Source organism: Muntiacus reevesi, chromosome X, assembly GCF_963930625.1.
Source record: "Muntiacus reevesi chromosome X, mMunRee1.1, whole genome shotgun sequence".
Lineage (NCBI taxonomy): Eukaryota > Metazoa > Chordata > Mammalia > Artiodactyla > Cervidae > Muntiacus > Muntiacus reevesi.
In genome coordinates, this window is record NC_089271.1 from 59141157 (window position 1) to 59156459 (window position 15303).

The 15303-nt window shown below is 36.8% G+C and overlaps 1 protein-coding gene across 7 annotated transcripts in view; it reads right to left on the reverse strand.

The window, feature by feature from the left end:
* Window positions 1-15303, reverse strand: part of OPHN1 (oligophrenin 1) — a 734952-nt gene that overhangs the window by 485418 nt on the left and 234231 nt on the right. For all 7 annotated transcript variants that reach the window (XM_065915121.1, XM_065915123.1, XM_065915118.1 and 4 more), the window contains exon 5: window positions 9456-9527. In XM_065915121.1, coding sequence (XP_065771193.1) covers window positions 9456-9527 — 72 coding nt within the window. The remainder of the gene's footprint in view (window positions 1-9455; window positions 9528-15303) is intronic.

Consider the following 15303-nt stretch of genomic DNA (forward strand, 5'->3'; position numbering starts at 1 on the left):
GACTGTGTGGATCACAATAACCAGTGGAAAATTATGAAAGAGATGGGAATATCAGACCACCTGACCTGTCTCTTGAGAATCCTGTATGCATGTCAGGAAGCAACAGTTAGAACTGGACATGGAACAACTAGTTCCAAATAGGAAAAGGAGTATGTCAAGACTGTATACTGTCACCCTGTTTATTTAACTTGTATGCACAGTTCATCATGAGAAATGCTGGGCTGGAGGTAGCAAAAGCTGGAATCAAGATTGCCAGGAGAAATATCAGTAACTGCAGGTATGCAGATGACACCACCCTTATGGCAGAAAGTGAAGAAGAACTAAAGAGGCTCTTGATGAAAGTGAAAGAGGAGAGTGAAAAAGTTGGCTTAAAGCTCAACATTCAGAAAACTATGATCATGTCATCCAGTTCCATCACTTCATGTTAAATAGATGTGGAAACAGTGGAAACAGTGGCTGACTTTATTTTTGGGGACTCCAAAATCACTGCAGATGGTGATTGCAGCCATGAAATTAAAAGATGCTTACTCTTTAGAAGGAAAGTTATGACCAATCTAGATGGCATATTAGAAAGCAGAGATATTACTTTGTCAATAAAGGTAAATCTAGTCAAGGCTATGTTTTTTCCATTACTCATGTATGGATGTGAGAGTTGGACTATAAAGAAAGCTGAGTGCCAAAGAATTGATGTTTTTGAACTGTGGTGTTGGAGAAGACTCTTGAGAGTCCCTTGGACTACAAGGAGATCCAACCAGTCCATCCTAAAGGAAATCAGTCCTGGGTGTTCATTGGAAGGACTGATGTTGAGGCTGAAACTCCAATACTTTGGCCACCTGATGTGAAGAAGTTACTCATTTGAAAAGACCCTGATACTGGGAAAGATTGAAGGCAGGAGGAGAAGGGGACAACAGAGGATGAGATGGATGGCATCACCGATTCAATGGACATGAGTTTGTCTAAACTCTGGGACTTGGTGATGGACAGGGAGGCCTGGTGTGCTGCGGTTCATGGGGTCACAAAGAGTTGGACACTACTTAGTGACTGAACTGAGCTCTTATAAAGTTGTAGATGATACATTAAAATTAGAAGAAAACAAATGTCTATCTAACTGCATATATACACAAATTGCCATATGGAGGTTGAAAGACATATACTATTTAATTTGAAAAGTGAAATCTCTCAGGTTTTAGCAAAAAGAAGTGGTTTCTTAACTTTTTACCTAATAGAGTTTTGTTTAAAAACAAACATTGCCCCAAAAATCCAGATTGTAAAATAGATCCAAAGGAAACTCCCCTGCTTGAAGGAGAGAATTAGGAGCTCCAAGCAAAAGATTCCATCTATGCAAAAAAAAAAAAAAAAAAAAAACTACAATAAAGAGGACATGTGTGAGATCACCTGACCCACAATTTTGATGCCAAAACCCCAGCTCTTTGTGCATCGATTCTGAACAGAAATATGGATACACATCTATAGAGAAGACAGAAAGAGTGGCTGTATTCCTTTGCCAGGCAAAGGGGGATCACAGCAGGTCAGTGCCTCAGGAGCTGTGCCCCCCACTCCCTGGGGAATAGGGAAAGGCTATATAGTTAGGACTCCTGGTCTGAGGTAATGTGATAAGGATCAAGGCAGTAACAGTCTTGCATTCTTCTTTCTTCTGCAGAGTTTCAAAAGGGTGTGAGTGCTGACAAAATTACAATGTCTACAGCAACTCTGATGGCCAGGTTTCCTAATCTTGATGAACTTCTCTGGTTCCTTTAATCTTGCCTCAGGTGGTTTCTGGGCTGCTCCTCACCTGATTTGCAAGGGTTTGAATTTGCCCTTTGGAACTCAGGGAAGGTCATGGAGACTGGAGTCTTGCCTACAACAAATAGGGAACAAAAAGTCTTCCATGTCCAGGAACCCAACAGTGCCCTGCTTGGCATCTCTATGATACTTGGGAAGGCAACCATCTGACAACCAATTAGAAGCTACTGTGTAACAGAAGGTATCACATAGACTAATCTGATAGGAACCACTGTCTTTGTGAAATGACTCAGATACAAAACAGCCTTCTAACGTTCAGAGTATTGAAAGAGCCTATCCACTGGAGCCTAAACAAACAAGTTAAACTGACACTAGATTTAACTGGTGTATAAATTAACTCTGCAAATGTGTTGATTTGCACTATCCAGCAAAAGCGTCCCTGAGCAACAGCTCAAGATCTGTCCACACAAGAGCCACAAGAGATTATTGAGTATCACGCATCACCCCCATGATGCTTGCCCCATCACCATTTCACAAATTTCAAATAAGACATTTTATTATTTCAAGAGGTGATAGCATCAGTGTTGTTTGAAGAGGATCATCCCATTTGCAAGTCAGATACTGTAAAAAAAAAAAAAAAAAAAAAAAAAAAAAAACAATATTGCACAGGAACCTGGAATGTTAGGTCCCTGAATTAAGGTAAATTGAAAGTGGTCAAACAGGAGATGGCAAGAGTGAACATTGACATTTTAGGAATTGGTGAACTAAAATAGACTGGAATGAGCAAATTTAATTCAGATGACCATTATATCTACTACTGCGGGCAAGAATCCCTTAGAAGAAATGGAGTAGCTCTCAAAGTCAACAAAAGTGGCCAAAATCCAGTTCTTCAGTGCAATCTCAAAAACGACAGAATGACCTCTGTTCTTTTCCAAGGTAAACCATTCAATATCACAGTAATCCAAGTCTATGTCACATCCACTAATGCTGAAGAAGCTGAAGTTGAATGATTCTATGAAGACCTATGAGACTTTCTAGAATTGACACCAACAAAAAATATGACCTTTTCATCATATGGGACTGGAATATAAAAGTAGGAAGTCAAGAGATATCTGGTGTAACAGGCAAGTTTGGTCCTTGACTACAAAATGAAGCAGGGCAAAGGCTAACAGAATTCTGCCAAGAGAACCCACTACTCATAGCAAACACCCTCTTCCATCAACACAAGAGAAGACTCTACACATAGACATCACCAGATGGTGAATACCAAAATCAGATTCACTATATTCTTTGCAACCGAAGATGGAGAAGCTTTATATGGTCAGCAAAAACAAGACTAGGAGCTGACTTTGGCTCAGAACATGAACTCCTTATTGTCAATTTCAGAAATAAATTGAAGAAAGTAGTGAAAACCACTAGACCACTCAGGCATGACTTAAATCAGATCTCTTATGATTATACAGTGGAAGTGACAAATAGATTCAAGAGATTAGATCTGAGAGATTGAGCACCTGAAGAACAATGGATGGAGGTTTGTGACACTGTACAGGAGGCAGTTATCAAGATCAAGATCTTGATCAAAAACTGATCAAGATCAGTTATCAAGAAGAAGAAATGCAAAAAGGCAAATGGCTATCTGAGGAGGCATTTCCTCTAAAATCAGGAACAGGACAAGGGTGTCCACTCTCACCACTACTATTCAATATAGTTTTGGAAGTCTTGACCACAGTAATTAGAGAAGAAAAACAAATAAAAGCAATCCATATTGGAAAGAAAAAGTAAAACTGTCACTGTTTGCAGACGATACAATCCTCTGAATAGAAAACTCTACAGATACCACCAAAAAAATTACTAGAGCTAATAAATGAATATAGTGAATCTGCAGGATATAAAATTAATATACATGAATCCCTTTCATTCCTATACACTAACAATGAAAAACAGAAAGAGAAATAAAACAATCCAATTCACCACTGCAATAAAAACATTAAAATACTGAGGAATAAATTTACCTAAAGAAACAAAAGACCTATACACAAGAAACTATAAAACACTGAGCAAGAAAGCAAAGATGACACAAATAGATGGAGAAATATACCATGTTTTTGAATTGGAAAAATCAATATAAAGAAGATGAGTATACTACCCAAAGCAATCTATAGAGTCAACCAATCACTATCAAGCTACCAACAGTATTTTGCACAAAACTACAACAAATAATTTTACAGTTTGTATGGAAACACAAAAAACCTTGAATAGCCAAAGCAATCTTCAGAAAGAATGGACCTGGAGGTATCAACCTGCCTGACTTCAGGCTCTACTACAAAGCTACAGTCATCAAGACAGTATGGTACTGGCACAAATATAGAAATATAGATCAATGAAACAAAATAGAAAGACCAGAGGTAAATCCACGCACCTATGGACACCTTATCTTTGACAAAGGAGGCAAAAATATACAATGGATTAAAGACAATCAATTTAACAAGTGGTGCTGAGAAAACTGGTCAACCACTTGTAAACAAATGAAACTAGAACCCTTTCTAAGACCATACACAAAAATTAACTCAAAATGTATTAAAGATCTAAATGTAAGAACAGAAAGTGTAACACTCTTAGAGGAAAACAAAGGCAAAACATTCACATAAATCACAGCACGATCGTCTATGATATACCTTCCAGATTAATGGAAATAAAGACAAAATTCAACAAATGGGAACTAATTAAACTGAAAAGTTTTTGCACAAGGAAAGAAACTATAAGCAAGGTGAAAAGGTAGCCTTCAGAATAGGAGGACAAAATAGCAAACAAAGCAACTGACAAATAATTAATCTCCAAAATATACAAGCAGCTCATGCAGCTCAATACCAGAAAAATGAACAACCCGATCAAAAAGTGGGTCAAAGAACTAAACAGACATCTCTTGAAAGAAGACATACAGATGGCTAATAAGCACATGAAAAGGCGCTCAAAATCACTCATTATTTTAGAAATGTCAATCAAAACCACAGTGAGGTATCACCTCATACTGATCAGAATGACTGCCATCAAAAAGTCTACAAACAATAAATGCTGTAGAGGGTGTGGATAAAAGGGTACCCTCTTACACTCGGCGGGACTGCAAATCGGTATAGCCAACTATGGAGAACATGGTGGAGATTCCTTAAAAAACTGGAAATTGAACTGCCATATGATCCAGCTATCCTACTGCTGGGCATACGCACCACGGAAACCAGAATTGAAAGAGACACATGTACCCCAATGTTCACTGCAGCACTGTTTACAATATAGCTAGGACATGGAAGCAACATAGACGTCCATTGGCAGATGACTGGATAAGGAAGTCATGGTACATACACAGAATGGAATATTACTCAGTTACAAAAAGGAACGCATTTGAGTCAGCTCTAATGAGGTGAATGAAACTGGAGCCTGTTATACAGAGTGAAGTGAGTCAGAAAGAGAAACACCAATACAGTATATTAATGCATGTATATGGAAAATAGAAAGATGGTAATGATGATCCTATATGCAAGACAGCAAATGAGACACAGATGTAAAGAACAGATTTTTAACTATGTGGGAGAAGGCGAGGGTGGGATGATTTGAGAAAACAGCATTGAAACATGTATATTATTATATGTAAAATAGATGACCAGTTCAAATTTGATGCATAAAGCAGGGCACTCAAAGTCGGTGCTCTGGGACAGCCCAGACGATAGGGGAGGGGCGGTAGATGGGAGGGAGGTTCAGGATTGGGGGTCATGCGTGCACCCATGGCTGATCTATCAATGTGTGGTAGGGGCCAATACAGTGTTGTGAAGTGACTGTCCACAAATTAAAATAAATAAAATTTGAAAAAGTAGAAATAAAAAGAGAAACGTACAAATGATACCACAGAAATGAATCATAGAAAACTACTATAAGAATTATATGCCTGGAAAGTGGACAACTCAGAAGACATAAAGAATTCTGTAGAAAGCCTTCCAAGACCAAACCAGGAAGAAAAAGAAAACGTGAAAAGAACAATCACAAGTACTGAAATTGAAACCATAACTTTAAAATGTCCAACAAACAAAAGTTCGTGACTACAGAGCTTCAAAGTTAAATACTATCAAATATTAAGAAAAGAGATAACACATATCCTTCTGAAACTGAAAAAATTGCAGATGAAGGAAGACTCAAGCTCATTCTATGAGGCCACCAACAGCCTGATAGCAAAACCAGAAAAAGACATCACACACATACACACAAAATTAAATGCCAATATCACTGATGAACATATATGCTAAAATCCTCAGGAAAAGACTAGAAAATTGAAATCATCAACACATTAAAAGGATCATACACCATGATCAAATGAGATTTATTCCAAGTATGCAAAGATTGTTCAATATATACAAATCAATGCAATGCACCACGTTAACAAACTGAAGAATAAAAAACGTAATCATCTCAAATGATGAAGAAAAAACTTTTGAAAAAATTCAGCACCCATTTATAATGAAAACTCTCCATAAATTAGGCATAGCAGAAATGTATCTCAACACAAGGGAAAATAGACAAACACACAGCAAACATCATTCTCAATGTTGAAAAAGTGAAAGCATTTCCTGTAAGATCAGGAACAAGACAAGAATATTCACTCTCACCACTTTAATTCTACATAGCTATGGAAGCCCTAGCCAAAGCAACTAGAGAAGAAAAAGAAAAGGAATCCAAAATGGAAAAGAAAATTGTCACTATTTGCCCACGAGAAGATACTACACATAGGAAATCCTAAAGATGCTACAAGAAAACTACTAGAGCTTATCAATGAATTTGGAAAAGTTGCAGGATACAAAATTAATACATAAAGATCTCTTGCATTTCTATACACTAAAAAAAGATCAGAAAGAAAAATTAAGGAAATAATTCCAATTCTCACCACATTAGAAAGAATAAATACACTGAACAAATCTACCTAAAACAAACAAAAAAAATTGCACTCAGAAAATTAAGGCACTGATGAAAGAAATCAAAGATGACAAAATAAATGGGGAGATATACCATGTTGTTGGATTAGAAGAAGCAATACTGTGGAAATGTCTATACTACCCAAATAAATGTACAGATTCAATGCAATATGTATCAAATTACCAATGTTGTTTTTCATAAAATTAGAACAAAAATTTTTACAGTTCATATGGCAACACAAAAGACCACAGATAGTCAAAGCAGTCTTGAGAAAGGAAAACAGATTTGGAAGAATCAGGCTCCTTGACTTCAGACTATACTACAAAATTATAGTAATCAAAATAAGATGATACTGACACAAAAACAGAATATAGATCAATGGGATAGGGTAGGAAATCCAGAGAAAAACTTATGCAACTAAGGTAAACTAATCTATGCCAAAGGAGGCAAGAATATATGATGGGTAAAAGATAGTTTCTTTAGTAAGTAGTGCTGGGAAAATTGGACAACAACATGTAAAATTATGAGGTTAGAAGATTCCCTAAAACCATGCAAACCAGTCAATCTAAAGGAAATCAACCCTGAATATTCATTGGAAAGAGTGATGCTGAACCTTCAATACTTTGGCCACCTGATGCAAAGAGCCAACCCATTGGAAAACACCCTGATGCTGGGAAAGATTAAAAGCAGGAGGAGAAGGGAATGACAGAGGATGAGATGGTTGGATGTCATCACTGACTTAATGGACATGAATTTGAGCAAACTCTGGGAGATAGTGAAGGACAAGGAACTCTGGCATGCTGCAGTCCATTGGGGTCGCAAAGAGACAGACACGACTCAGCAACTGAACAATAAAACCACCACCATACATAAAAGTAAACTCAAAGTGGATTAAAGACAACATGAGAAAAAAAAATAAGAAAAAAAATAAAGACAACATAAGATCTGATACTATAAAACTCATAGAGGAAATCATAGGTTAAACACTCTCTGACATAAATGACTGCAAGACTTTTTTTGACCCACCTCCTAGAGTAATGAAAATAAAAATAAATTAATTAAGCTTAAAAGCTTGTGCACAGCAAAGGAAACCATAAATAAAACAAAAGGACAACCCAGAAAATGGGAGAAAATATTTGAAAATGAAATGTCTGAAAAGGAATCAATCTACAAAATATAGAAACAGCTCCTGCAGCTCAATATCAATAAAATCAACAATCCAATCAAAACATGTGCAGAAGACCTAAGGAGACATTTCTCCCAGGAAATCATACTGATGGCCAAAAAGCACATGAAAAATGCTCAATGTCATTAATTATTAGAGAAATGCAAATAAACTACAATGAGGCATCACTTCACAAACTTCAGAATGGCCATCATCAAAGAAATCTATAAAGAATAAATGCTGGAGAGGGTGTGGAGAAAAGGGAATTTTCACACATTTCCATTATTGTAGTTTATTTGCATTTCTCTAATAATTAATGACATTGAGCAATGGGCATATACCCAAAGAAAAAAGGAATTCAAAAAGACACATGCATTCCCCATCCCGATCCCCTCATGTAAAACCATGGCTGATTCATGTCAGTGTATGACAAAACCCACTACAATATTGTAAAGTCATTAGCCTCCAACTAATAAAAATAAATGAAAAAAAAAAGATACATGCACCCCAATATTCATTGAAATAGCTAGGAGATGGTATGACAGGGCTATATATTGTCACCTTGCTTATTTAACTTATATGCAGAATACATCATGTAAAATGTTGGGCTGCATGAATCACAAGCTGAATCAAGATTGCCAAGGAAAATATCATGACTGCAGTCCATGTGATTGCAAAGAGTTGAACACAATTTAGCAACTGAACAACAACAACAGGGCATGGAAACATTTTAGAAAACTCATTGGCAATAATTTATTCATTGACGGACCTTTGGGCTGTTTCCAGTTTGGGGGCTATTATGAATAAAGTTTCTCCAAATATTCTCATGAAAAAGAAGAAATTTGACAATTATTCATGCCCCTTCATGAGACACTGGGGAATCAGAGAGATCCATGGGAATTTGACATTATCTGGTACAATGCTGCCCAGTAGAAATTTCTACAATAATGGAAATGTTCTATGTTTGCACTGTCCAATACAACTGCCACTAGCCACATGTGGCTAAGCATGTGAAATGTGACTAGCATGTCTGAGAAACTAATTTTATTTTCTTTATATAGTTTTTGGCTACCATATTGGATAGCACAGATCTAGACAGTATAGTTTAATGGAAAGAATGTGGGATTTGAAACTAAATAGATACTCAGTTTTAAATCTTAGTGACTGTCAGTTACTAACTACATCACAGTAATTTTGGTCATGTTCTTTATCTTGTTCAAACTTTAGTTTCCTTATTTCTAAAATGGGGATAATACCAGAACCTCACAGGTTTGTTGTGACTAAGAGAATGAATGTAGCACCTAGCCCAGAGCTCAGCACACAGTAAGTCATCTTTAAATAATATTTATCATTATCAAGTTCCCCATTTCCCAAGTGGAGAATGTGAAGCTCCAAAAGGAGAAGTATCTTGTCCACAGTTACAGAGCTAGCTGGAAGCACAATCAGGAGCCAAATCCAGACTTTCTCACTTTCTGATAAGAAGTTTTCTTCTAGAGATGAATCCTCCTCAAGCTTGAAAGGTGAAGGGTGGTAGCCCAAACAGCTATCCACATACTATTAAAAAATATCTACACACGTAGCGAAAATGTACCTTTGTGAAGCCTATTTGTTCCTTCCGGAAATTTTCCAGGGGTTTGATCAGCAAATCACTAGCATTGTGTACCTAGAGAAAAAGAAAAAACACACAAAATAACTTTCAAATTAGCAAGGTTCAGATTCAAGATTCATTGCTACTAGGATATTTCCTTATAATACACCATCAATGTGTATTAGTGCAAAATGGTAACTAGTTTGCTGGTTTGTTGGGTTTTGTTACTGATTTCCCATGTTGGTCTTTTAAAATCAAATGCTTTCAGAAAAAATGAGAGAAGAAATATTAGGGGCTTTTCTCTGTAACTTTGCTGGTAGTATGATCTGAGTTTTTAATTGATAAATATCCAGAGTCATGACCAGAAACAGACACAGGAAGCCTGAAGTATGTGTGGAAAAGAGAAGAAAGGGGGAATGCAAAAAAACATGAAAAGGACAATTGCACCAAGTACAAATCATTTCATGGAAAGCAAATGAGATAACAGTAATAGCACCAGGAAAGATCCTAGTATAAATTATTTCTAGCCCTGCCCTGGTTTGTCATAAAGCCAGAACATTTCCCTCAGAACTAGGAATCTATTACAGCATCACAGAGAATACTAGACCAGGCCTTCAAAAGACGTAACTATATGCTCAGAACCTGACAGAAACAGCCTTTCCACATACTAAAAATACTGGCAATAAAATATTGCCAATATAAGAATATTGGCAATATTGGTTTTGGAAATTAAGAACATCATAGTCAAACCAGAGCCCTTGTGCACTGGGAAGGCAGAAATATACAAAGCTTTGTTTTTCATATAAACCTCTTGGGAGTTTGCACCTATCCAAAGCAACAAGCAGGGTTTGTTTCTTCAGAGGTGCAAGTTAGCTATGCTTTAATTTTGATCTATTACAAGACAAGAAAAAAAAATGAGGGACTGGTTTCCTTATCTGATGAGACTGAAGTGTCAGTAAGACAAGAAATGCCTTTATAACAAAAACAGAAGACAGAGTAGAAAGCCAGTTTTGACCAGTCCTATATTTTCCAAAAGTGAAAGTTGCTCAGTTGTGTCCAACTCTTTGCGACCCCATGGATTATACAGTCCATGGAATTCTCCAGGCCAGAAATCTAGAGTGGGTAGCCTTTCCCTTCTCTAGGGGATCTTCCCAACCCAGAGATCAAACCCAGGTCTCCTTCATTGCAGGCAGATTCTTTACCAACTGAGCTATCAGGGAACCCCTTATTTTCCAAACTAAGAAGCAATTCTTAAACTATCAACAAAGCACAAGGCAAGTTGAGGCATTAACACCTATTGCATTCAGGTCCTACAAGCAGGACCTCTTATTTTGCATCCAGGTATGATTTAAGGTTCAAATAAATGGGCAAACTCTCATCCAATCAAGGCTCCATGACTATCTTCAATTGAAAACAACAATTTTCTTACTAAAAGTACCAGCCTGTCTCTCTTGCCTAATACATGCTACTTTTCTATGGATTGTGAATTATGTGCTATCAACTTTGTGTACCCACCTGGAAATAAACTAAGTCATTAGTGTCATAGATCACATACAGGGAGTAATTTTTTTTTTTTACTACTGTGGAAGTTTTAAAGTGTGACCACCAATTCTATGATACTCCTCTCACTGAGAAGAAATGCCTCTATTCCCTCTACCTTGAATGCAAGTGAGTTTGTTCCTGTTCTGATCCAACAAAATACAGTGGAAGTGATACTACATGACATGTCAGGCTAGGTAATAAAAAGCCAGTAACTTCCACCTGGTTGCCTTGCAACAGTCCTCATAAGACCTGAGCCACAGTATAAGAAGTTGAAATATCCTGCCACTACCAAGCTAGAGGGGTCAAATGTAGACATTCTTGTCAGTAGTCCAGCTGAGCTCAGGCTTACAGTCATCTCACTAAGGTGTCAGATATGTAAGTGAAGCTATTTTTTATCTTCCATACCACCCCATATCCCAAGTGATAACCACCACATAGAGCAGAACAATCTCCGAGGTGACCCCTGCCTGAATTCCTGACCCAAAAAAAACATGAAATAAAATTAAATAGTTTTAGTTTAACTTGATAAGTTTTAGAATAGGGTGTTATGTAGCAATAGATCATTAGTAAATGAGTCTTTGATGGTTAACATATTACAAAAAGAAGGCATTGAAAGTATACTGTTTAAATTCATTTTTGGCAGTCCTCAAAAACAGACCTTACCATTGCCAATACAGTTCCCTTCAGAGTCAGATTGGCACCTAGGCAAGCCTCCTATCTTTAATTACAGAGAAAGTCTGTTATCCAGATTTTTAAAGGACACTTTCAGAGGTACTACTACCACCTCCACTGTACTTGTTAAGAAGTAAAGGCTGCAAAGCGTCTCTTGTTTATTTTCTCCATAGTTTCTTCTACACTTTAAAACTTATTTATGAGAATGACTAGATATTTGTAGTTGTCACATGCTAGGGCTGTGATCTTCCTCCCTCTGCTACTAAAGCGTTTTTTGGCCTCCTCTTAGAGAAATGATAAAAAGTTCTTTAACAGCTACCATACTGAGGTATACAAGTACTTTTACTATACTTCCAGGAGATGAAAGAGATGCAGTCAAGCAATAAATTCCTGGCATGTCATAAAAGGCCTTCATTCAGCCCTACCTTCACAGCAGCATTCCTGGAATTAAATGGGAAATGGGAAGCCAACACTCAATAAATGATTGAAGAATTGAGGGAACACACTATAATTAAAGACAGAAGAAAATTAGTTAGTCCTGTGGAAAATAGCCAGAGGAATGGTGAGGGAAACATCTCAAAAGGTGCATATTTTAGAGCTTTGGGGTAAATAAAAGAGATCAAGAAACAAATAGGGCTTAAGAGCTGTACAGATGACATTTCTAGTGGCATCTGAATGAAATGGGGGTGAATGCCATTGAGATCAAATTTGTAGCAGTCCAAAAACTCTTGTGATAGAAGAAAACATTAAACTAGCGGGGCATCTAATAGGCTCTGGGAAGACTACCCATATTGGACTCATAAGTATCTTTTTAAAAGCAAATTTCTTAAATGAAGTAAATTCCCAAAGTCAAATTTCCACAAGCCTAATCTTTTAGGCAACAAAAGAGAACTAGAAACATTTATATGATCAGTGTTTTTTTCTATTTATACAACATTTCCATATTCATTTTATCATTTGGAGTATATACAACAAACTTGGGAGGTGGGAAGTATTTTCTCATTCTACATATAAAAAAAGGGAGACTGGAAGAAATAAAGTGATTAGTGTGTAGTCAACAACCAAGTTATTGGCACAGCAATTATCTCCCTGCTTAAAGGCCCTGCCTTCAATCCTAACTCTCCAGGAGCCAAGATAAAATGGTAGCAGTATTCTGAGAAACCACACTGTTGAAAAGGAAGAGTGATTACTTCCTGTTGAAGCAGGAAGATTAAAGAGCTCTTGCTATCAGAATAAATGGGTCCTTTACATGGCTTCCAATTCAACCACATGCTCCTAATAAAAATAAATATTGAACAACATAGGTACTTCCATATTTAAGTCTCAAATAACTTTGGAGTATAGCTAAAAACATGCATTTTTACCAATTTTTCCAGGTGACACTGCTGGTATGGGCATAGGGAACACAGAAAAAATTTGTTTATTTTTTTTCTAAACTGTTAAAATAGTTCACAAAAAATATATCTAAAGAAATATGTACAAGATCTATAGGAGGGAACTATAAAACTCTGATGAAAGAAATCAAAGAAGGTATAAATAATGAAGAGATAATTGATGCTCATGAATAGTAAGACAATATTTTTAAGATGTTAGCTTGCCCCAATTTAATCTATAGATCCAACATAATACCAAAATCTGAGCAATTTATTTTGTGGATATTGATAAATAGGTTCTAAAGTTCCTACCTTACTTCACAATTTATTTACAAAGTTACATTAAATCAAAATAGTGTGGTGTTGGTCCATAACATTTTTTACAGAGCTAGAACATATAATAGACAAAAGTTTCAGAATTTCCAAAACAATCCTGAGGAAAAAGAACAAAGCTAGGGACATAACTCACTCAGACTTAAGACAACATTACAAACCTACCGTTATCCAAACAGCATGGTATTGGCACAAATGCAGATCAATAGAAAGGAATATCAATTCATTGGAAGGACTGATGCTGAAGTTGAAGCTTCAATACTTTGGACACCTGATTCAAACAGCCAACTCATTGGAAAAGACCTTAATGCTGGGAAAGACTGAAGGCAGGAGTAGAAGGAAGTGACAGAGGATGAGTTGTTGGACGGCATCACTGACTCAATGGACATGAGATTCAGCAAACTCCAGGACATAGTGAAGCACAGGGAAGTCTGGCATGCTGCAGTTCACAGGGGTCACAAAGAGTTGGATACAACTTAGCCACTGAACAACAACAACAAGAAAAGAATAGAGAGCCCAGAAATAAATCTACAGATACACAGTCAATCAAACTGTAACAAAGGATGCAAGAAGAATATACAGTGGATAAAATATAGTCTCTTCAACAAGTGGTGTTGGAAAAGCTGGACAGTTACATGTAAATCAATGAAATTAGAACGCCCCTCACACTCTATATAAAAATGAACTCAAAATGGCGAAAGATCTAAATATAAGACATGACACCATGAAAATTCTAGAAGAGAACATAGGCAAAGCATTCTCTGACATAAATCAGCAATGTTTTCTTAGCTCAGTCTCTGAAAGCAAAATAAATAAAAAGAAAAATAAACATGAGACTTAATGAAACTTATAAGCTCTTGTACAGCAAAGAAATCATAAAACTGGAAAAACAACCTATAGAATAGAAGAAATTATTTGCAAACAATGTGAATAACAAGGAGTTAATAGACAAAATATACAAACAACTCACACAATTTAATATTAAAAAATTAAAAACTATACAAAAGACCTAAATAGACATTTTTCCAAAGAACTATAGATGGTCAACAGTCACATGAAAAGGTACTAAATATCACTAAATAATTAGAGAAATGCAAATCAAAACCAAGAGCTATCACCTCACACATTCGCTGGATCATAGAGAAAGATAGGGAATGCCAGAAAAACATCTCTCTCTGTTTCATCGACTACACAAAAGCCTTTGACTGTGTGGATCATAATAAACTGTGGAAAGCTCTTAAAGAGATGGGAACATCAGACCATCTTACCTGTCTCCTGAGAAACCTGTATGCAAGTCAAGAAGCAACAGTTAGAACTCTGAATGGAACAACTGGTTGGTTCAAGATTTAGAAAGGAGTACACCAGGGCTGTCTGTTGTCACCCTGCTTGTTTAATCCATATGCTGAGCACATCATGAGAAATGCCAAGCTGGATCAAGATAGGCGGAAGAAAGATCAACAGCCTCAGACATCCAGATGATACCATTCTAATGGCAGAAAGCAAAGAGGAACTAAAGAGTCTTTTGATGGGGATGAAGGAGGAGAGTGAAAGAGCTGGCTTAAAACTAAATATTAAAAAAAACTAAGATCATGGCATCTAGCACCATTACTTCATGGTAAATAGAAGGGGAAAAGGTGGAAGTAATGACAGATTTCCTCTTCTTGGGCTCTAAAGTCACTGCAGATGGTGACTGTAGCCATGAAATCAGAAGACGTTTGCTTCTTGGCAGGAAAGCAATTGCAAACCTAGACAGTGTGTTGAAAAGCAGAGACATTATTTTGCTGACAAAGGTCCATATAGTCAAGGTTATGGTCTTCCCAGTGGTCACATATGAGAGGTGGACACAGTGACCACATGTGAGAGGTGAACCATAAAGATGGCAGAGCACTGAAGCATTGATGCCTTCCAACTATGGTGCTGGAGAAGACTCT